The 22,369-nt window shown below is 42.9% G+C and overlaps 4 protein-coding genes across 8 annotated transcripts; 2 read left to right on the forward strand and 2 right to left on the reverse strand.

The window, feature by feature from the left end:
• Positions 1-49: 49 nt before the first annotated feature.
• Positions 50-3,359, forward strand: LOC108113434 (beta-galactosidase). Its single transcript, XM_017223998.2, has 6 exons — positions 50-560; positions 655-818; positions 1,005-1,155; positions 1,490-1,829; positions 1,890-2,037; positions 2,098-3,359. The coding sequence occupies exons 1-6, from the start codon at positions 435-437 to the stop codon at positions 3,185-3,187; spliced, it is 2,019 nt and encodes a 672-aa protein (XP_017079487.2). The 5' UTR covers positions 50-434; the 3' UTR covers positions 3,188-3,359.
• LOC108113436 (tetraspanin-17) lies at positions 3,209-6,926 on the reverse strand. Of its 4 annotated transcripts, XM_017224003.2 has the most exons (6): positions 6,490-6,870; positions 6,348-6,428; positions 6,008-6,286; positions 5,825-5,935; positions 5,551-5,667; positions 3,209-5,459 (listed from the first exon to the last, which is right to left on the reverse strand). In XM_017224003.2, exons 1-6 carry the CDS (start codon positions 6,772-6,774, stop codon positions 5,391-5,393), a joined length of 942 nt encoding a protein of 313 aa, XP_017079492.2. In that variant the 5' UTR covers positions 6,775-6,870; the 3' UTR covers positions 3,209-5,390. The 4 variants fall into 4 exon arrangements, with proteins under 4 accessions (XP_017079492.2, XP_017079489.2, XP_017079490.1 ...); XM_017224000.2 differs by lacking the exon at positions 5,825-5,935 and having other exon boundaries at positions 6,490-6,926; XM_017224001.2 differs by lacking the exon at positions 5,551-5,667 and having other exon boundaries at positions 6,490-6,926.
• Positions 6,927-7,742: 816 nt separating this feature from the next.
• Positions 7,743-18,532, forward strand: LOC108113424 (lysine-specific demethylase lid). 2 transcript variants are annotated; one of them, XM_017223982.2, is made up of 5 exons: positions 7,743-7,934; positions 10,445-11,954; positions 12,935-14,349; positions 14,616-15,491; positions 15,548-18,532. In XM_017223982.2, the coding sequence occupies exons 2-5, from the start codon at positions 10,487-10,489 to the stop codon at positions 17,300-17,302; spliced, it is 5,514 nt and encodes a 1,837-aa protein (XP_017079471.2). In that variant the 5' UTR covers positions 7,743-7,934; positions 10,445-10,486; the 3' UTR covers positions 17,303-18,532. The 2 variants fall into 2 exon arrangements, with proteins under 2 accessions (XP_017079471.2, XP_017079470.2); XM_017223981.2 differs by lacking the exon at positions 7,743-7,934 and adding an exon at positions 7,972-10,336.
• An 816-nt stretch (positions 18,533-19,348) lies between these two features.
• On the reverse strand, positions 19,349-21,843 carry LOC108113428 (sphingolipid delta(4)-desaturase DES1). Its single transcript, XM_017223987.2, has 2 exons — positions 21,296-21,843; positions 19,349-20,519 (listed from the first exon to the last, which is right to left on the reverse strand). Exons 1-2 carry the CDS (start codon positions 21,691-21,693, stop codon positions 19,952-19,954), a joined length of 966 nt encoding a protein of 321 aa, XP_017079476.1. The 5' UTR covers positions 21,694-21,843; the 3' UTR covers positions 19,349-19,951.
• Between the last annotated feature and the right edge of the window lie 526 nt (positions 21,844-22,369).

The following is a 22,369-nucleotide window of genomic DNA, read 5'->3' on the forward strand; positions in this document are numbered from 1 at the left end:
ACGTAAATATACTAATCCAAAAAAAGCAATGTTAACCAATCTTGGACTAATTATTATAATCTGCAAACACGTCGATTAAAATAACGGCACTCCAGAGTACTTATAAACTGAGAAGCCACTTGTGCGGATAGAAAATATCACAACGATGAATTCGAAATGAACTACCATTAAGCGCGAAATATGCAGCTTTATCAGCCACTCATGCGGCGACCAACAGGCCTTATCGGCCCTCCAAGAAAGGCGCGTCCAAAGTTCCCGCCAGCCATGAACACCCACTGCTCACTACCCATTAGTTTGACATTGTGCTCCGGTCAGCACGAGCGAGCGGTTGTGAACTATTGTTAGTGCCCAATTCGATCGAGCTTTAAGCTGTACCTAATATATCTATACGAGTATCCGAAGTCTTTTTTAAGCTCCTAAAGCCGGTCCTCAAAATGAGCAGCAGCTGTCGCTGCACTCGAAAGCTGACAATGGCCGTTAGTGGATGTCTGATAATCGCGGTGATGGCCCTCACAGTTGGGCTTTGTGTCGGGCTGGGCGGTGACAGCGACGCCACCGAGGTGAGTCGCAGTTCGGCAAATTGATAGTTTGCTGTCGTGCTACTTTTTAACAATCGACTCATCCGTTACCCAATTTAATCACATATTTAAACAGGACCAGCCTAGATTTGCGATCGACCACGAGGCCAACACCTTTATGCTGGATGGCCAACCCTTCCGATACGTCTCTGGGTCGTTTCACTATTTCCGAGCTGTGCCTGAGGCTTGGCGAAGTCGGCTGCGCACCATGCGGGCATCTGGCCTGAATGCCCTGGATACGTAAGTTCATTCATTCGTTAAAAATAGGTCCTAAAAGTGTTGAAATATTTTTTATTCAAAAGAGTAATATATATTTAAAATATTTACAACAAATTTATCTGCGAGATAGCTAGTGGAGCTAAAAACTTACGAAAATGAGGAATAAACACTTAAAAACTACTCCAAACTCTTCATTCCTGTTTCCAGATATGTAGAGTGGTCGCTGCATAATCCCCATGATGGAGAATACAACTGGGAAGGCATGGCTGATGTGGTCAAGTTTTTGGAGATTGCTCAGGAAGAAGACTTCTATATCATTCTGCGTCCAGGTCCCTACATTTGCGCTGAGCGAGATAATGTAAGTATATAATGTTGCGGCTCGCTGGAAATAACCTGACCGCAGTGTCCTAACATAGTCAGCTTAGAAAAATTCCTACTAATTTTTCAACCTCCCTTAACTATTATACTTCATACAGATATGACCATGAATAAAATTTCGATTTTGTTTAAAGCAGCCCTTCTATACTATCTTCCAGTATTGATATGCAGCAGACTCTTGTGTAACCAAATGAACCTCTTCTTTCTACTGTTTCAAGCATTATTTAGTTTTCAGAGTCTGAAGTGTGCAGTATCGTGTGAAATTGAGAAAGAGTATCTTGGTTTTGGACCACCTAACAGCATTACCTTTTCAGGGAGGCCTTCCCCACTGGCTGTTTACCAAGTACCCGACCATCAAGATGCGCACCAACGACCCCAACTACATTTCAGAGGTTGGCAAGTGGTACTCGGAGTTGATGCCACGACTTCAGCATCTGCTTGTGGGTAATGGCGGTAGGATCATCATGGTGCAGGTGGAGAACGAGTACGGGGACTATGCCTGCGATCACGACTACCTGAATTGGCTGCGGGACGAAACGGAGAAGTACGTGTCTGGCAAGGCCCTGCTCTTCACAGTGGACATTCCCAACGAAAAGATGAGCTGCGGAAAAATTGAGAACGTGTTTGCCACCACTGACTTTGGCATTGATCGCAGTATGTGAAGCTAGTGATAGTTCCTTCGAAAACGACATTCTTACATCAACAACTTTGCAGTTCAAGAGATAGACAAAATCTGGGAAATGTTGCGTGTCCTGCAACCCACTGGCCCACTGGTAAACTCCGAATTCTATCCGGGCTGGCTAACCCATTGGCAGGAGCAGAACCAAAGGCGTGATGGCCAAGAGGTGGCCAATGCGTTAAAGTAAATATCTTGGGAAATAAAAAAAAATTCAAAAACAACTTTTCTCATATCCGATTGCAGGACAATCCTTAGCTATAACGCCAGTGTCAACCTCTACATGTTTTTCGGCGGAACTAACTTCGGATTTACTGCCGGAGCCAACTACAATTTGGACGGAGGCATCGGATATGCGGCGGACATAACAAGTTACGATTATGATGCGGTGATGGACGAGGCCGGAGGGGTAACAACGAAGTACGAACTTGTCAAAGCTGTAATTGGAGAGTTCCTTCCACTGCCCGAAATCACGTTAAGTCCAGCCAAGCGCTTGTCCTACGGAAGGGTGCAGTTGGCACCCAAGTTGGCATTGCTCTCGGCGGAAGGACGGGCCGCTCTCGCCAGAAGTGATCCGGTAGAGTCAAGAAAGCCCAAAACCTTTGAGGAACTAGACTTATACTCGGGCCTCGTCCTTTACGAGACTGAGCTACCAAGTATGGATCTGGACCCGGCTTTATTAAAAATAGATCAGATTAACGACCGCGCACACGTATTTGTGGACCAGGAACTAGTTGGAACCCTCTCTAGAGAGGCTCAAATCTACTCCCTGCCTCTTAGCAAGGGATGGGGAAGCACTCTCCAACTACTGGTGGAGAACCAAGGACGAGTAAATTTCTACATCTCTAACGACACTAAGGGCATCTTTGGAGAAGTTAGTCTGCAGCTGCACAATGGTGGATATCTGCCCCTAGAGAACTGGCGAAGTACTGCTTTCCCGCTCGAGCAATCCACTATCGAACTCTGGCGTCGTGGAAACAGCGACCACAAGGTTTTAGACTCGTTTCTGGCCAATCAACGTATTCTTCGCAACGGGCCAATTCTTTACACTGGCAGTCTGACGGTGGAGGAGGTCGGCGATACCTATCTGAACATGGCCGGTTGGGGCAAGGGTGTGGCCTATGTAAACGGCTTCAACCTGGGTCGATACTGGCCTGTGGCTGGTCCTCAGGTCACGCTGTATGTTCCCAACGAAATCCTCAAGGAAGGCGAAAATTCCTTGGTTATCCTTGAGTACCAACGAGCTAATAAGACGGCGTCAGGCGATGATCTCCCCGCCGTTCAGTTTGACGCAGTTGCTCAGCTAGATGGAGAGTCCGGAGATGTTCCACTATAATGACTATATATAATCTATTAATTGTTATTTGATATTTCTTTATTTGAAGCAGTTTTGATTGATACTTGTATCAACAACCTTTGTTAAGATTTTTTATACATTTTCTAACTCTTATCATATCTGTATATTTATATATGTTTGTCTTAATACATATTAGCTGATGCTTGCTTGACTGATTCGGATCTTATTTTCAGCTTATTTTCAATTGACTTTTTCGTTACCATTGTAATATTTTGTTAACCATATTAATTATATTTCTTACAATTTTATTCGTATTTTGTTCGATTTACTACCCCTTTTTGTGTACCCTTGCAGAGAGTATTTTGGCGAGATGTTTTAAATTCAGAAAAAACTGTACAAATAAATATTCTTAATTGGCGAAGACTTTATCTGTCTGAATGTGACAAACTAGAAATCTAAAATTTTTAAATCATTTATGAATCGGACGATACATACTCCGTAGTTTTTGCCTAATGAACAATACATTTACTTTAACTGCAAGGGCATATTTATTTCGGCTAACCGAGGAGCATCGTCCCATTTGTATCAGTAATATCATGTTTCAGTATTATCAATGTTTGTTTTCTTGTTTTTTTATATAAGGACATTTTTCAAGGTTTTTGAGCTTTGAATACATACGTGTAGGACTGAGTTCAGAAAGATCTTAAAAAGCCAGAACCCCATTAAGGGGTTTTGAAAGTCGATTTGTAAAATATTTAGTGTATTTATATAAATTGTTAGCTATAAAAGTTTAATCTGACTAAGAGATGTAAATACTTTAGTAAAGTTACACAACAGTTCATTTTTCTTCCGGATATTTGAAGAACAAAATAATACTCTGTTCAGGGCAGTGTTTTATATGTTTTGGAAAAAAGTCTATTTTACATTTAATCTAGGACTCCTGCGGACAGGAGTTTGGGTTGTGGGTTTTTTAAACCAAAATTAGGAATATTAATTGGGAAGGAATGTTTGCGAAATGTGTTAAGCAATAGTACAGTCTTAGCATATTACATTTTTTTGCAATATAAATTCAAAAAGGTACAAGAGCGAATTTAAATCTGTCTTATAAAGCATTTTGTATCATGTGCGCTTCTTGGCAAATAAACCAACTGTAGCTTAGGTTTTACTCAATTGTTACTGCGCATTGCGGATTGCAAAAATATACATATTTATATACTGTAAATCTAACAATTTCTGTGCATTAATTTAGTTTAAGCTCATTAATATTAATTAGCAAGATTTGTTTTTTTCATTTCTTGTTCTGTGATTTTGGTACTCCCACACAAAGAGGTGGTTGTTCTTCACTTATAAAAATAACTATGCATAAACATATTATTTTGAAGACAATGTCGTACTAGGTTGTATTTGTTCAGTTTAGGAATGAGATTCGTATTATGTTCATTCGATTTTTTGAAAATTGTTGCAATAATTTCGGTTTCTCTATACATTTCTTTAAAAATATATCACAGCAGCATTTCAAGATACATTTTTTGGTTTTCCTATGCCTCTTTAACTTTGTAAAAAGTTTAGAAAATCTATTTTAAATGTTTTTCTCTTATTTTCTCATTTTTTTGTTCAGGCAAAGGGAAGCCGCGTAAAAACAGCAACAAATTTGGCAACCTAGTTAATATTAGTCAATGTCCACGAAGACGGAATGTGTTTGCTTTAGTTAGATACATAGCTATATCAGCCCTACTCACTTCAATCGAAAACCCTACGAATTAAAATTGACCACTCAAATGTAGCTCATGAAAATATTCGTTTTTAATTTCTGTTCAGAAATTTTAGTTTCGTAGAGATTTCCTTTAAAGCAGGGTCAATACTTTTACAAGTTTTAAAACAAAACAAAAAATTATAAAAGTTAAAATAAAAAATCTGTCTAACTGCACGTAATAAAATAAAATGGATTTCCGAATATAAAAGAGTTACCCCTATTTTGTGACTTCAACATTTATGGATAACCGATTTAGCCTGCAATTTTTCAAACTTTTTTATGTTAATAGCAGTCCCTGGATAAAAGTGACCAATGGCCTTAAAAGGGAGTACTTTACAGTTTAGTTAACTAATTGGAGCGTAGATGAGTAGTTGAAGATTCTGGTTCCGTACATATGTGGTTTTCGAATTTTCTTACCTCGAAAATCCTCTGATACATCGTCGTCTTAAGTCCTTCCTAAATTGCTGTTGGGGCAGGAAGGGCCATTTGTCAGTGCCACTTTGACTTTTGAGTGTAGATGTCAGTGCGTAGGTTCTGAGCAAAGGAAATGCCAAGGATCTACAATAAGGAGTGTTGTTATTAAATGGTTTAACTGCTTTCATTGAATCAAAAACAAAACAGTATCGACAAAACTAAATAAAACAGAGACCTGAAAAAACATCACAACAATAATAGAGGTGGAAATAATAATCAAATTGTGTTCCATCCATTCTTCACCAGCTTGAACACAGCCTTTTTCATAGATTATTTTGGATAACTCCATGCCCTGGCAAAAAAAATGAAAAAACGATTAAAATTAAAATGAATCCGTTCAAAGAATAAAAATCGTTAAAATATAGAAAAATCTTAATTATATAAAAGTAAAATCATCCGTTACGTCAAGCCGTAAGGATATAACATATTAAGACACGGGAGAATGTCACCTGCAAGATTAGCAAAGCCACGCAGCTAATCGCCACACTAATGAGATGTGCCTCTAGCCAATCCTCGCCGGCGCGCAAACACCCCCTCTCATGTATATTCCTATCCACGGGCTGCATGCGTATAATTTGTTTGTGAAATACAAGGATTTGGGAAAGACGAGAACCAAAAAACAGCAAACTTACGTATCCCTCCTTGCGTACATCGTAGCCGCATTGCTTGTTTTTGATAAGCTCATGAGGACGTCTACGACAGCAGGAGAATGGTACGCCACACGCTTCTCTGCTGCCGATAGCGATAGACGAGCAATTGAAGTAGTTGTTGCTGTCCCAGTCCTTGGGTCCGTCAATACCGCAGCACTGTAACCAGTCCTCCTGAATCCAGTCAATGAGATTCTGCTGGTCTGCATCCTCGCGATAATGCCTAATGAAAGCCTTTAGTCCCTCTGTGGCCTGATCCTTGATCTGATAAAGACAAATCTTAATCTGAGTTCTCCTGAGTTGAAGCCATTGAAATGGTGCTTACCCATCCCTTATCCTTGAGCACGAAGGCCACCCCACAAAAGCCGATCTCAGCGATAAGCAGGAAACTCAGAAAGATTGCATACTATGGGCAGAAGCAGGACAATTAGCTTTGTTATGAGTGATCGAAAAAAGAACAAACGCACCGCCGCCAGAAGACAAGTGTTTTCACGCAAGGCACCAATACTACCCATGAATCCCAGTAGGAAGGTGACTCCACCCAGGATGATCAGCACAAAGGCCGGGTCCAGGGCGATGAAGTGCAGCCGGGTGATGTTGCGGAACATGTCCTTCTCAGTCCAGGCCCAAACGCCAACCGAAAGGACCAGAAGGGCAGAAAGCCACAGGATCACATTGCTGGCAAACAGAAGGTACTTGAGACAGCAGCTGATTTCACTGGTCTCTCGGCGGAACTTGCGCACTGCTGGCATTGCTCCAATTTTAACAATAATAAATATGTCCAAAACGAAACAAAAACGTATGAGCCTATCGTGAATCGATTTCAGGAGATGCGATTTGTGCTCTGCCTATCAGAAATCGATTTCAGGAGATGCAATTGCTCCTCTGCTTAATTGTTCACCAATGTGACTGTGGGTGTAATACTAAAATAAGTCACAGTCATTTAAAAATATACTAAAACCAGCTCCTCATAAAAAGAAAAACAGTGAATATGTGACAAGGGTAAATACTGTGAAATAATTACGACGTTCTACATTTTTAAGTTAATAAGTTATATTAATAAATAAAATATTCTAAAACCACCTAAAATAAACTTTCTAAGCCGATTTTTAAGTGTTTTTGTAATCTTAAAAGCATTTTTCAATTGCTTGACTATATTAACACAGACAAAGTCTTCTTATTCGACAAATTATACAAAACTTCTACAGAAAATTAAAAATAATTTTAGCATTGTAAGAAATATAAACAGTACAACATGTTAAAATATCTAAAAGAATAAGAAACACATTTTCAATTTTTATGTAGCAACGACAAAATAGACTAGCTTTTTGTTACGTTCTAATGTATAACACCCATTTTGTTTCTAAATCTGTGTGTCTACATAGATAAATAACTATTTTAGGGAAAATTAGCTTTATTACGGTTAATTTCCCTTTCCGTTTGAAATAAAATGTAGTTATTACATACTGTTTTTATATATATTTTATAGCTTATTCAGAGTAGTTTAGACGCCGTCTTGTTAATTTTTTTAGTAATTTTCGATACGATTCTGCGAGTTAAACCATTTCTCAAAAAACTCTTGTATTGAGAAATAAAAATTAAGCACAAAAGGGATAATATTCTGCAACATCCAATAAGAATATTTAATTTAATTTGAAAGCCAGTGCTGCGAAACCCATTTTGAGAACTGGTATTTTCCAAACTTTTGCGCTATATGGCCGTCGTTTCCGGAATATCTTCGACGGGTCACACTGGACACATGTAGCAGGAAAAAACGCAGACATCGGAGAAAGAAATCAGAAAAATAAATTCGCATTAAATTTAATTCGCAAGTGCCGTGCTCGGTGGTTTTATGGAACATTTCGGTTCGATCATTCAGCGAGCGTGCGCGACCCCACTTCCTATGACGACAGTGAGTTCTCCCCTAATGTAGAGTGGCCCAGTGCAAATGTGTGCGTGCTAGTGTATGAGCTTGGGACACTTTTGATGGCTGAAAATGTTTAATTAGCTGCGAAAACTAGCGAAAAGAAGACGCCCTCATAGCAAAAGGCAAGCGTAATGGGAATAAGACAAGAAAATCCCAGATTGCAGCTTCTGTAGTGGCCAACGGCGAAAACAACCCCCCGCACTAGTCGAGAAAATGTTTGTATGTGTGTTCTGCTGGCAGCGCAATCGACGTCCGAAAATCCGTAATAAAAGTGAAAATCCGTGTAAAAGCCAACCAACTGGCCGCAACTAAATAGGTTAGGAACCTCATCGCGGAGTGCGGCAAGGAACCTTAGTGGATAAAATCTGGCACACGAATTGCATACGCCAGCAGAGCAGCGACAGCGCTGCAAAGTGCGTTGCGTCGCTGCCCGGTCGCCATCATAGCGAAAAAATATTATGATCCCACGCTTGCAGAATAGATAAAGTTAGGAGATGGAGCCGTACACACAATCAGTTGCGATGGCCGAAAAGTTCCTTTCGAAAAGTACAGTGCTGCACTTACATACTTTCCAAACAGCTCAGCTTTCCCGTTCCCCTCTTCCTTTTTCACTGGAAGTGTGCAATATGGCAGGGCATATGCGTAAAAATTAAGGCCCCAAAGCCTATTCGTTCCTGCGGAAAAGAATCGTATTGTAGTGCTAATTTCGCCAAATCCATCCATATTTATGTACATGCTTGGTTTGTCTGTGCTTGTATACGCGTACCTGTGCCTGTCCGTGTAAGCTGTTTGTTTGTAACTGTAAGCTGCGTGCTAGTGTGTGCCTGTGTGTGTTTGCGGCTGAAAATGGAAATTATATAAAAGAAGCTTTCGGCTTAGGCTGCTTTTCCGAACGATCGGCGAAAACGGACGAAACGGAAAATCAGTTCCACCAACAAGAACGCCTAGCAGCTCGTGCAGTTCAGAAAACAACAGTTGTCACGCCGCGCACCACAATCAATAATTCCAAAACCAAATCAATTCCCCGATTTTGATTCGGAATCGGGGGAAGCATTATTCCGAGCAGCGAATAACACGCAGCATGCCTCTGCCTGCGTCGCTGCCGACATTGCCGTAAATGTACTTTGCTCACTTGATACACAAAAACGGTACTCGTCCCTCATCTCGCTCTCTCTAGGAGAGAGCGGCTCTTCCTGATCAAGCACACGGGAAACTACACAACATAAAGCCGCCCGCAATGCCCACCCACTTTTACTTCCTTCTCGGTGGTGGTAGTGGCGCCCCACTACCCCACGAGAGTGTGAGCGTCGTGTTACAACAACCACCAATGCAAAGCTCTGCCGGCTTCCTTTTGTCCAGATGACAAACGTAAACGTAAAAAATCAGGAACATTAACCGGAACTTGATGTTGACAGCGATTTTCAACATGGCTTCACGGTTTCTTTACATTTCGTCAGCTTAATTTTGGAATATGGCTACTTTTATCTAATATGTCCTTTTAATGTTTTAAATGCAATTCTTGTAATCCACATATACACACTTAATGTATACATGTTCCTATTGAATTTGTAAGTTTATTGGTCGCTATGTTATACATACACACGCTAAGGCAATCCCCCGTGTGCGTGTTCGGGGTTGTGCTTGTATTGGCGTGCTCCACTTTTGTATGCAACAAATTCAGTACTGTTAATCGCAGCTGCAATCTCTCTGAGAGAACATATGTTCCCTGAACTCAAATAGGCATTACTTCCTCTAGGTCCAGCCCATTAATCATTGATCCCGGCTAGAACAGAATGTATACCCTCGCAATCGAACAGCATTGAGTAACTGCACTTTCTCCGTCGCAAAGTCGAGTTTTCACCTCCGTAAATGTTTGTTTACCTGCGAGGGTTGAGTACAGGCACCATAACACATATACACACAGGTGTGCAGCGATTTGATGTAGATACAGTGGGTGACTGAAGTCGATCAATAGAAGTGGAATAAAAAAACAGTTTTTAAGGATCTAATGTAACCAACTTATATGTGTTGACTTGGCAGTGCATAATAATTATAAACAAGTGAATCCGAGCAGCATTGTATGTATGTAAAAAGCAACCGAAATATGGCATACCATCTTTGTGATGAATTTAACTATATTATAATTAACAATATCCTAATCTGTTGTAATCTCTTTTGGGTCACATGCCTCTGGTTACATAATTATATTACTTTGACGAACAAAACACTTTCATTGGTTTATAAGTCAAATTTAAGTAACTATTTGATTAAAACGCTTATAATTAATTATATGGTTCCGCGATAGAAACAGAATAACCCTCGTTTTTTGTCAATAAAGGGCTATGGAAATACATGTTGGTGACGATTGAAAAGAGTTGACACAATAGGTAAATACCAGCGGGCAGAATTTTGAAAACCATAATATAATCAATCTTTACGATGTGCATTATAAAGTTGTAAACTCCAAAACTAATTAAAACTTTTCTCATTTTTAGAGCCGAACGCAATAAATCGAATCTGAAACTCATCTTAAAGCAATGTCCGCCAAGACTGAGGCGGACAACACGACGGCCGCCAATTACGGCGGCGGGGCTGGAGGTCTCGGCAGCGGCACGTCCTCCGCCACCGGCCTACCCTCGAACGGAACGACAACTCCGGCACGCCGCTTGCGTACCCGAAATTCTACTGGCAACGGCACTACGAGCGGAAGCGAGTCCGTAAAGAAGTCGAACGGCAATGATGAACCCTCAACCCCAGTGACACCGGGAGCGGCAGCAGGATCTCACGCCCAAGCTCCGCCAGCTGGCGCTCCAGCGTTGGTAGAAAGGCCGATGCCTAGTGTTCCGATGAACCATGCCAGCAGCAGTGTGTCTGCCAGTAAGAAGTATCATAACAGTTGCCCTCATCCCACACCCACGCCTGCGCCTACCGGGCACAAAAAGACGGTACACACGCAGCCGCACAGCAGCAACAAGTTTGACCAGTCAAAGAATGAAGAGTTCCACTTCGACACGCCGCCAGAGTGCCCAGTGTTCCGGCCCACAGTTGAGGAGTTTAAGAACCCACTGGCCTACATTAGCAAGATCCGCTCCATTGCTGAGAAGTGCGGCATCGCAAAGATTCTGCCCCCAGCGACCTGGTCGCCGCCGTTTGCAGTAGATGTGGACAAGCTGCGCTTCGTGCCTCGCGTCCAAAGGCTCAATGAGCTGGAGGCCAAGACGCGCGTCAAACTGAACTTCCTGGATCAGATTGCCAAGTTCTGGGAGCTGCAGGGTTCCTCGCTAAAAATCCCAATGGTAGAGCGCAAGGCCCTTGACTTATACACACTTCACCGAATCGTACAGGAAGAAGGGGGCATGGAGCAAACCACAAAGGACCGCAAGTGGGCGAAGGTGGCCAACCGGATGCAGTACCCCTCCAGCAAAAGCGTGGGCGCTACCTTGAAGGCTCACTACGAACGCATCTTGCACCCCTTTGAGGTATACACTTCGGGCAAGGTTCTTGGTCCCACACCAGCTTCTGCCGGAACTGGTGGCACGCCTGTGAAGCTAGAGGACGGCGGTGGCACCGACTACAAAGCCCACGAGATACCAACACGACAGCAAATTGCGCCGCCCAACGAGACAAACACTCGCCGCTCTAAGCGATTCGGAAATTCTAGTGCCAGTTGCGGCCTTAGCGGTGCCTCACCCACGGCAAAGCCTTCCGCTGGCGTATTTATTAAGACGGAGACCAAGGAGGAGTTCAAGAGAGATCTGCTAAGCAGCTTCAATGCCGTAAACAGCGGGGGTCCGCCATTATCCACTGGCAGCCCGGCAAACACTCGAGGGGCCAGTCAGAAGAAGGGAGGCGAGCCCCCGGCCCTTATCGTTGACCCGTTGATGAAATACATTTGCCACATCTGCAACCGCGGCGACGTCGAGGAATCGATGCTGCTCTGCGATGGCTGCGACGACAGCTACCACACCTTCTGTCTGCTGCCACCTCTGACTAGCATCCCTAAAGGTAAGGTCTTTATAAACCTATTTAAAACAAGAGGAAACGCTATAGTCGAGTGCCGCGACTATAAGATACCCCTTACTGTTTTACACAATTTTAAAATATTCATTTTGCGAGTTGAAATTACCCAAGCGCCACCTATTGTCGGAGAAAGCATGTCTGTGGGCGTGGCTGGATAAAGTTGCAGTGGCATATCTAAAATACATATTCCTAAGCCTAACTTTCTAGCTCTTTTAGTTTCCGAGATTTTTGCATTTTTGGTTTTTCAGGTTTTGTGGGCGTGGCTACGTGGAAAAAAAACAATTCGCATTTGGGGCATCATAAAAATCTACATGCTTAATCCGAACTTTCTATCACTTATAGTTACCGAGATATCAGGTTTTCTTGAAAATGCTAAAACCGTCTTTTGAGCTTGGTGGGAGTATGGGTGGGAGTGGCCAGATAATAGTACTACTAAAAGATGCGCTGGCATCCAAAGTTTATGCATACTGAATTTCAACTTTCTAGCTCTAATAGTTCCCGAAATTTGGGCGAGTGGGCGTGGCAGGATGCTGTAATAAACTTGCGCTGTCCCGGGATCTCAAGAATCTTCATGATTAATCTCAACTTTGTATCTGCTATACTTCCTGAGATCTCAGCGTTCATACGGAGGACTGACAGACGCACATGGCTCAATCGACTTCGGTATTGATCCTGATCAAGAATATATATACTTTATAGGGTCGGAAACGCTACTTTATTCTATGTTTTGAATCTAATATACAAAAGATATAACCCATATTTTAAGGTTGGAGAGCACAAGTAAGGCGCAGATCGCAAATAGACATGTTTTTCATTTCTCCCACATTTCTATATTTCGTTTTTTAGGACTGAAATCCTTTTTGAATAATTGTTATTTCGATCTTGGGGGTACCCTATTCTATTTCCTTCTATCCTTGGACTTTTTGATTACTAATAAAAATTGTAATTTGTTTTATTTGATTCAGGCGAATGGCTTTGCCCGCGCTGCGTCGTCGAGGAGGTAAGCAAACCGCAGGAGGCTTTTGGCTTTGAGCAGGCGGAAAGGGAATATACTCTGCAGCAGTTTGGACAGATGGCTGACCAGTTCAAGCAAGAATATTTCCGCAAGCCGGTGCACTTAGTGCCTACCGAGATGGTGGAACGCGAGTTTTGGCGAATCGTGTCTTCTATTGATGAAGACGTTACCGTCGAGTATGGCGCGGACCTGCACACAATGGATCACGGATCAGGGTTCCCCACAAAGAGTTCATTGTATCTGCTACCTGGCGACCAAGAGTATGCTGAATCAAGCTGGAACCTCAATAACCTGCCATTGCTTGAGGATTCCATTTTGGGCCACATTAACGCCGACATAAGCGGCATGAACGCACCGTGGATGTACGTGGGCATGTGCTTCGCTGCCTTTTGCTGGCACAACGAGGACCACTGGAGCTACTCAATCAACTATCTTCATTGGGGAGAACCAAAAACGTGGTATGGTGTTCCGGGGTCCTGTGCTGAGCAGTTTGAAGAGACCATGAAGCAGGCAGCCCCGGAACTGTTTTCATCGCAGCCTGATCTGCTTCATCAGCTGGTAACAATTATGAACCCTAACATTCTAATGAACAACCGTGTGCCGGTATTCCGCACGGATCAACACGCCGGCGAGTTTGTTATCACCTTCCCTAGGGCCTATCACGCAGGTTTTAACCAGGGCTATAACTTCGCCGAGGCCGTCAACTTTGCACCCGCTGATTGGCTAAAGATGGGGCGTGAGTGTGTTAATCACTACTCAATGCTCCGCCGCTTCTGCGTCTTCTCGCACGACGAGCTCGTTTGCAAGATGGCTCTGGAGCCGGCGAAGCTTACTTTCGGCATCGCTACCGCCTGCTATATCGACATGGCCGAAATGGTTGACACGGAGAAAAAGCTGCGCAAATCACTTTTAGAGTGGGGCGTAACCCGCGCAGAGCGACGCGCCTTCGAGCTGGTTAACGACGACGAGAGGCATTGCCAAGAGTGTAACACTACGTGCTTCCTATCGGCGGTCGCATGCGAGTGCAATGACAAGCTTATTGTCTGTCTTCGCCACTATACAGTGCTCTGTGGCTGTGCTCCTGAGAAACACACACTAATATACCGCTATACACTAGACGAGATGCCGCTGATGCTGCAGAAACTAAAGGTGAAGGCGCACAGCTTCGAACGCTGGCTTTCCCGTTGCCGTGACATAGTAGATGCACATACGCCCACCTCAGTGACTCTACAGGAACTGCAAGAGCTGTGCAAGGAGGCCGAGACCAAAAAGTTTCCTTCATCGCTGCTGATCGATCGCCTCAATGCTGCTGCCGTCGAGGCAGAGAAATGTGTCACAGTCATACAGCAACTGGGTATCAATAAGGTTAGTCCGGGGGTCCTATTGGTTATAACAGCTTCTTATAAAACCCTTCGGGGTACAGCATTTTTTCTATATCCCGCAAAAGTTTTTTCAATATTCGTGTTTTGGATCCTGTTTGATTAAATCATAACACTCTCAGGATTGAACTAACCATTAATTGCAAAAACACTTGTTGGGTTTTTTCAATTTGTTTGGCGGTATTTGTTGATTAGGACAGAAGCTTCTGAATTGTGGAGATCTAATCGCCTAATTTGATATTTCTCCACCAGGTACGAACTCGCTCAGACCACAACCAGGAGGCGGCTCAGTATAAGCTTACCATGGAAGAGCTAGAGCTGTTTGTGCAGGAAATAGATAATCTCTGCTGCATTATTGACGAGGGCGCATCGGTGCGAGAGCTCCTCGTTTTGGGAAAACAATTCGTTGACCGCTCAGAGAGTCAGCTCCAGCTGACGCTGGAGGCCCTGGAGGAGAGTGAGCTGGAAACGTTAATTAACGAAGGCAGTTCTCTCCGCATCGAACTGCAGCAGCTTGACCTTCTACAGAAGCGGCTGAAGCAGTGTAAGTGGTACAAGCGCTCGCAGGGATTAAGGGAGACAAGCTCGAAGCTGACCTACCAAGACGTGAAGAACCTGCTGCACATGGCGGCTGCTGATCTGGATCCCACGGATCCATATGTCGACAGGGAGATGCGAAAATTACAACAGATTGGCGCAGAGATCGAAGCCTGGGAGTCGCAGGCGGCTAAGTATTTCCGGAGACTGACCCAACAGCACGAGCTGGGCGAAATAGAGCAGTTTTTGAAATCGGCCGCCGACATCAACGGTCAGGTGCCTTCACATGGGCTGCTAAAGGATGCGCTTAGAAAGGCCCGTGAGTGGCTGCGGGCCGTTGAGCAGCTTCAACAGAATAACCATGTGACATATTGCCACACTCTCCAGGCGATGATCGAACGGGGTACAAACATACCTATCCAGCTGGAGGAGCTGAGTCGAATGCAGGGCCACTTAAACAGCGCTCATCAATGGAAGGAGAATACTGCGTGCGCCTTTCTCAAAAAGGGCACCTCCTATTCGCTTTTAGAGGTTCTCATGCCCCGAACGGATGCCATTATTATTGACTCGGATCTCAAGCCGCGCTTCCAGGTAAAGTCATCATATTCCAACTCATATGTTTCCAAATTAATTATTTCTTTATCCAGGACGACTTTCTAAAGGATAAAAATCCCGCGGAGATTGTGGCCAGCTTCAAGAACGCAGAGGAGCAGGAGTTACTGGATATGCGCGAGCTTCGACGAAAAAACATGACTAAAAACCCGTTACGCGATATGTTCTGCTTGTGTAAGTCCGAGTTCCGGAGCTTAATGTACAACTGTCAGTTGTGCCGTGATTGGTTTCACGAGGATTGCGTCCCACCGCCCTCATCCACCAATCACAATGGAATTATTAATGGCGTAGCAGGAACAGGTTCTAATCGCCATAAATGGCTCTGTCCCAGCTGTGTAAGGTCGAAGAGGCCACGTCTAGAGACCATCCTTCCGTTGCTGGTGCAGTTGCAACAGCTTCCCATTCGTTTGCCCGAGGACGAAGCTTTGCGCTGCCTGGCAGAGCGTGCAATGAATTGGCAGGATCGGGCCAGAAAGGCGCTAAGCAGTCCCGACGTAAGTGCTGCCCAGGAAGCAATTGTGGCACAGCAGCAGCAAAAGCGGCGCTCCGAAGGCGCCTTAGCAGGGGTTGGCAATATCAGTAGTCCACGAAAGCCACGTCGCCGGGGTAGTCTTGCGAAAGAGGCCTGTGGTTCCACAGAGTCAGAAGCTGACGACGATGATGATGAGGACGAATGTCGGCTTCGAATCGTCGAGGATAACTTTAGTAATGACGAGGATGAGCCACGTACTGCCTCTGCCACTACCACCATAAACTCCGATCTCCTGAAACTTCTGTCCGATAGCGAAATTGAAAATTTGCTTGACCTGATGATGGAGGGTGACCTACTCGAGGTCTCTCTAGACGAGACGCTCGAGCTATGGCGCATTTTGGAAACAATGCCGCCAACGTTGCTGCAAGCCGAAGCTAGGGAGCGTGTGGCTCAACATCTACAGCGGCAACGGCAGCAACAACCAAATCCGCTGCCTACTTCCGGAGCTGAAGACTCGAACGACAGTCTTTTGGTACAAAATAGTCCCAATAGTAACAGCAACAGTGGTGGGGCAACGGCGTCTGCGAGTATTAGCGGGCGCAATAAGAAGAGGCGCTCCAACGATGCCAGCGGTAACGCAGCTGTACCCCGCAAGAAGCAGAACACGCCCAAGCAGACTCCGATCAAGAAAGGATCAGCGGCAGCGGGACGCAAGAGCGATGCCAAGGCATCCCCAGCTTCATCAGCAACTCCCGGAGCGGACGCCGATGCCGAGAACAAGCAGGCCAACGGCGGAAACACAAACTCTAGTACAGGTTCAGGTGGTGGCAATTCAGCGGCAACCACACCCACACCCGGCTCGACGCACAAAAAGCGCAAGCGCACCTCTACAACAGCCACAAACAACAACAATAACAGCACCAACAACAGCAACAGCAGCACCAACCTTAACAGTAATACTACCAATGCCCAAGGGACAGCGATTGCCGGAAATATCTCAACTGGTGGACAAAAGAAGCATGCGCAGCGGTCTCAGCAGGCCGCCCAGGAAGACGACGAGGAAGAGTGCCGTGCGGAGAATTGTCATAAGCCTACTGGACGGGAGGTAGACTGGGTTCAATGCGACGGCGGCTGCAACGAATGGTTTCACATGTACTGTGTGGGCCTCAATCGTAGCCAGATCAAAGCGGACGACGACTATATCTGCATCCGATGCACCAAGACAGTGGCCATCGGAACGCCAAGTTCCGGTCACAGTATGAGTGTAGCGTCCACGACGACGCCGAGCAAGCAGCGGGCAGTGCAATCGGCGCGATAGAGTAAAAGATTATGAAGTCCAAGAGTTGCCGGGTTGACATATTTTAGATTTTGCAGCAACAGCCGATTTGTGTTTTACGCAAGATGTACTACTAAACACACGAAAAAGTCCGACTAGCGTTGTTTACTAAGTTTAGTAAAGGTACTTGAAAGTTTTAGTAGTACATATTTACCAATTAAAGCTATATTTACGAATCCGGAACGTAAAACACTTCTAAAATTACTACAAAGGCAAAACAAAAAGGAAAAGAGAACAAGAATAGGGATTATTGTTAAGTGAAACAGATGAAACGCAAACAAAGCAACACAACTATTTGTTTTTGTATAATTCAACCCACTTTTTACGTTACGTTCGTTAAACGTTCTTTTATCATTATAATATATTTTACCATTACCTTTACCTGCTATTATTAGTTTTTGTTAATTTAATTCACTTTTTGTGTTCTCTTTTTGAGTTTCGTACCATGCACACGCAAAGCTTTCTTAAATTTTATTTTAGTTTTTCCCTTAAGCGAAGGTAACTCTCGTTTTACTTTTGTATATTTTTGTTTACGTAAGGTTGCGAGCAAAAATCCTCAAAAAATAAGAATCTTCCAATTTTACGCGTGGCGCCTTGTAAACTCACCTTTTCTTTGTATGTTCTTGTTTATTACCTCCCATTTAAGAATAAAGTAAACAAAAAAAAACAAAACAAAAACCTGTTAATAAAACGATCATACAAAACCAACAAAATCAGTATAAATCTAAGTTTACATTTAAAATACCATGGAAAATGTATAATTTATTATTAGTAAGTTGACTAGAAATCCAGCAAATTGGAAGTAAATGCAAAATTTTAAAAATACGAAAAAAAAAAAAAAGAAATGCAAAATATCTTGGTAATATTAACATACAACAATAAACACATTGCTTAGACTAATGCAATTGAAAAAGCAGACAAAAACGGAAAACACTTTGTAAAATCATTTTTTAAATGTGTATAAATACCCAGCCGATAAATGTGCAGGTTCTTAATGCAAGCAACCCAAGATAACCGATAACGAAAACAAAAGGGAACCCTAAACATATTAAGGATAAACACTTTTATTTAATTAAGAAGTAATGTACGATTGATTTCAATGAATGATCCAAAAATATTACAAAACATTTACCCTCACGATACCTTCCCCAAACAAAATATATAATTCTATAATTTAAATAAATTATATATAAATAGTATTTAAAACGAAAATCTTGTGTTACTGCTTATTTACGCATTACAGTAATTGCTGAATCCCGATTCTGTCTTTAAGGCCATATTACTTTGAATGATGCAGGTTCGTGAACCCCCTAACCACCTGGTCATTACTCATTCAGCCGCACAGTTTACCTCCTGGTAGAAAAATTCACTGATAGATGAGTTAATAGCAAAGCCCTTCGTATGTAGGCATTGACATACATATTTACTTATGAATAGGCTTAGCTTCCTTGAATTAAGGACTCTCTAAATCTAACTTGATTACTATTACTATTACTACTACCCCCAACAGCCGACATTTTTATTGGAAGAATGCAGCACAGATAGACTCAGCTGTTAACACTACGTGCAGTAAACGCCATTAGAATAGTTTTATTTTTTTTTCAGCTTGGATACTGGCAGGCCATTAGGTAAATAGGTTAAAGTGAATTTCAACTTCAAAACCATTTGCAATGAATCATTTTGATTAAGATACACAGTAACGCAAGATCAAACTAAAAATACTTAATCAACCTGACTTTCAAATTGACGTTCTAGACGTGGAGTATATTTATGTTCTTAATTGTGAAAGGTTTCTTTAGTACTTAATCTTATAGAGTGTTCATTTTTTTAAACTTCTCTGATCCCGATTTCTCCAAAGGCGTAAAATTATCTTGGAAAACAATCATATAACCGTATTGCCATGTCGTTCCCCAAGTGCTTATCGAAATTATTATCAGTTAAAAGCGCTGTACCCACATGACGTGCGACATGCAATAAAAAAAGGCACAACTTCATGAGACCCATAATGAATAATTGGTCGGACAATCATAACTTTGGGATTTTGCCATTTATTATATAGTTTTGCTCAAAAGTTTCAACTGTATTCCGTACATGCAGCCACCCCAGGCAAATCACTTTGACTTTATTCTTAGGTATCCGTTTCAAGAGGCTATCAAAAATAGTAGTTGCTCGGTTGATTAGTAGTTTACTGCCGCCCGGAGTGACGATAAGGGACAAAACACTCCAATTTGTGGCTTTACATTTATGATTTGAAAGCAATATAAATATGTATCGAAAATACTAAGATAATAGTATAATAGGACATGTATTACACACTAGATTTAACAGGCTTTCCAACTTATGAGGTAACAATTAATTAAAGCGCTCGAAAGTGCTCCTTAGTCAGGCCAACGAGTCAAACTAAGTTCACGTTCTAGCATTAATACCAAAACTGTATACACAAAATTGTTCGAATTGAGTGAACTTTATCTAATCACTGAAGATTAGCAGGTGCTATGTGTTTGGTTGCCTGCTTCAACTCTTCTGCGTCCGCTGTAAATGTCTCTACGGTGTATATATACATAAAAAGCCGCTTTAGGTCTAACGCTGAGATTACATTCATGGCAGGAAACCTTGAATAGCATCGATTGTTTAGGAGGCCAGGCCGCGCTGGCGACGCTTTACGCGGGCGTATGGTCCCACCGCTGGGTCCATGATGAAGTCATAAAGAACCCTGGTCCAGCTGGTGTGTTGTGGCATTGTGTCGTAGAATTCCTTGGCGATGCGCTTGACCTCGGGCAGTCGTGACCCGGGTACAGCCGGGAAGTCATGATGCTCATTGTGGTAGCCCACATTAAAGGTAATCCAGTTAAGCGGGCCGTAGTAAGAATATGTCTCGAAGCCCTTGGCAAACATGTAGTGCTCCGAAATGAAGTGTCCGGCCACGGGGTGCAAGCCCATGGCGAGAATACTACCGATCAGCAAATAGGCCAGTGGCTTCCAGCCCAAGAAGTAAACGATCAGAGCGTTAAAAGTTAGCTGGACAACGGTGTTGATAATCTCCAGACGAGTAGGTGGCTTCGGATTTATTACAAGTGGACGGAAAATGTAGAAGAAAGGTTGCAAACAAACCCACAAAAACTTTCCGAAAGTGGTGTCGAATAGGCGCGCCTCCAGCAGTGTGGGTATGTCAGTGTCAATTGTCTCGTCACCTTGGTAACTAAAAAGGGGAAAAAACATTTTAGTACTAGGGATCAAAATTTTATAGTTTAGTTTTCGTATATTAGTATAATGCTAATGAGTACCAACAACGATATAGTATAACACTACTAGAATAATACTACCAATTACAAAAATCAACGGTGTGGACTTTGTAGTTTGTTTTCAGAAGGGATTGAATAGCTTCAAACGAAAATTCTTATTGGGACCGGGGTGTTGTTGAAAGTCAATCAATGACCCACCAAATGGTGAACCTTTGCGATTAGATAAACGCTATCTGCGACAAGATTTTGAGTCAATGGGGCTGACTGTAAACATAAAACTCATATATATTTTGTAGGATTTAAATGTTTTTCCCTAAGAATTCGTTTGGGAACTTTTTGCAAAAACCGATAATAGTGACTCAACCCAGCTCGACTTGTAGCCCGAATCTCGAGTGGCGAATCACTGAGCTACGTGACCAATTGAGCGCCTATTTGGATATTCATATAACTTCGGCCGTATCTTATCGGCACAATTAAAACGTACTCGATGCTCAGCTAGAGCGAATAAAATGGAAATTGACTCATAAGCTTGCGGGAAAGGTTTATGTCAAATGGAATAAAAAGGGACAGTGTTAGGCAACGCGTACCGGCGTTTCAATGGGTGAGTCTAAGAGGGGGTTGGCTGATGCGAAGATATTTTCACAGTTTACAGTGTGACTACGCCCAGTAACCAGATATGGGGCCATGTGTTTGTGTAAAAATTAGCTGTGGATTCGACTCGAATGTGACGTACCGGTGATGTTCCAGGTGGTACTTCTTGAAGGAAATGCTCATTGGCAAGCCGATTGGCAGGTTACAAATAAAGCCCAGAATCCGGTTGTGCATGGGCCTGCTGTGTCCAAAGGCCAGATTGTGCGAAATCTCATGCACGGCCAACATCAGCGAATGGTTTATAATGCCTCCGAAGCAATAGGCGGCCACTAAAAGCCATGACCATGAAAGATCCTTCACTACGAAAAGTGCCAATATCTGGGTAAGCACCATTAAGCCGGCCACATACTTAAAATTGGGATCGTGACCGAAAAGTTTCTTTATCTGCGGGTACTTCTCCAGGATGATCTTGCGTCGCGAGGCGTGCGGCTCCTCCGTGTACACCCACTCGAAGTCGGTGCGCGAAACTTTCTGACCCATTTCGGTTGATAGGGCTGGTTGTGATTCTACGATGATGCGAATGACGTGCTACAGGTCGGTACTAGTTGACTGACATTATCGACCGGCGCGAGGAAGGAAACTGTCCAAACGTCCGACTGGGCGGATTGAAAAATTTACTATGAACTGACGATAATGGAGCTGACACGGGAACCGATATAATATCGATAGCTGTTCTTCTATAAAACTTATTAACGGCGATAGTTTCAGAAATGCAACGCGCACACCGTAATTTATGTTCCCTTCGGCATGATTTAGGAAAAACGGAAAAGAAAAGAAAATATATATATATATCTCTGAAAATGCCTAATATAGGACGAATACAAATGTACTGCTTAATACAGTTTAAAAACATTTACACAAACTATTTATTTTTATTCGAAAATAAGAGGTGGCATTACCGCAACAGGCGGCGCATGTAGCGGGAGTAGACATTTATATTTAAATAAATGTTTTATAGTCGGAACACTGCCCTATATGTATATGCAATTAAAATAAATCCATCGAATCTTTATGCTTCAATGATCTTCCTAACAATATAATACTTACTAATTCTTCAAATTATACGTCTAAACTAAAGTTGAGAGAATTTAACCAACATAACGAGAAATGAGTTAATAACCTTGCACCTTCATTAGACAATTTGGCCCGATTGCAA

This window comes from Drosophila eugracilis, unplaced genomic scaffold (assembly GCF_018153835.1).
Source record: "Drosophila eugracilis isolate 14026-0451.02 unplaced genomic scaffold, ASM1815383v1 contig_1828, whole genome shotgun sequence".
NCBI lineage: Eukaryota > Metazoa > Arthropoda > Insecta > Diptera > Drosophilidae > Drosophila > Drosophila eugracilis.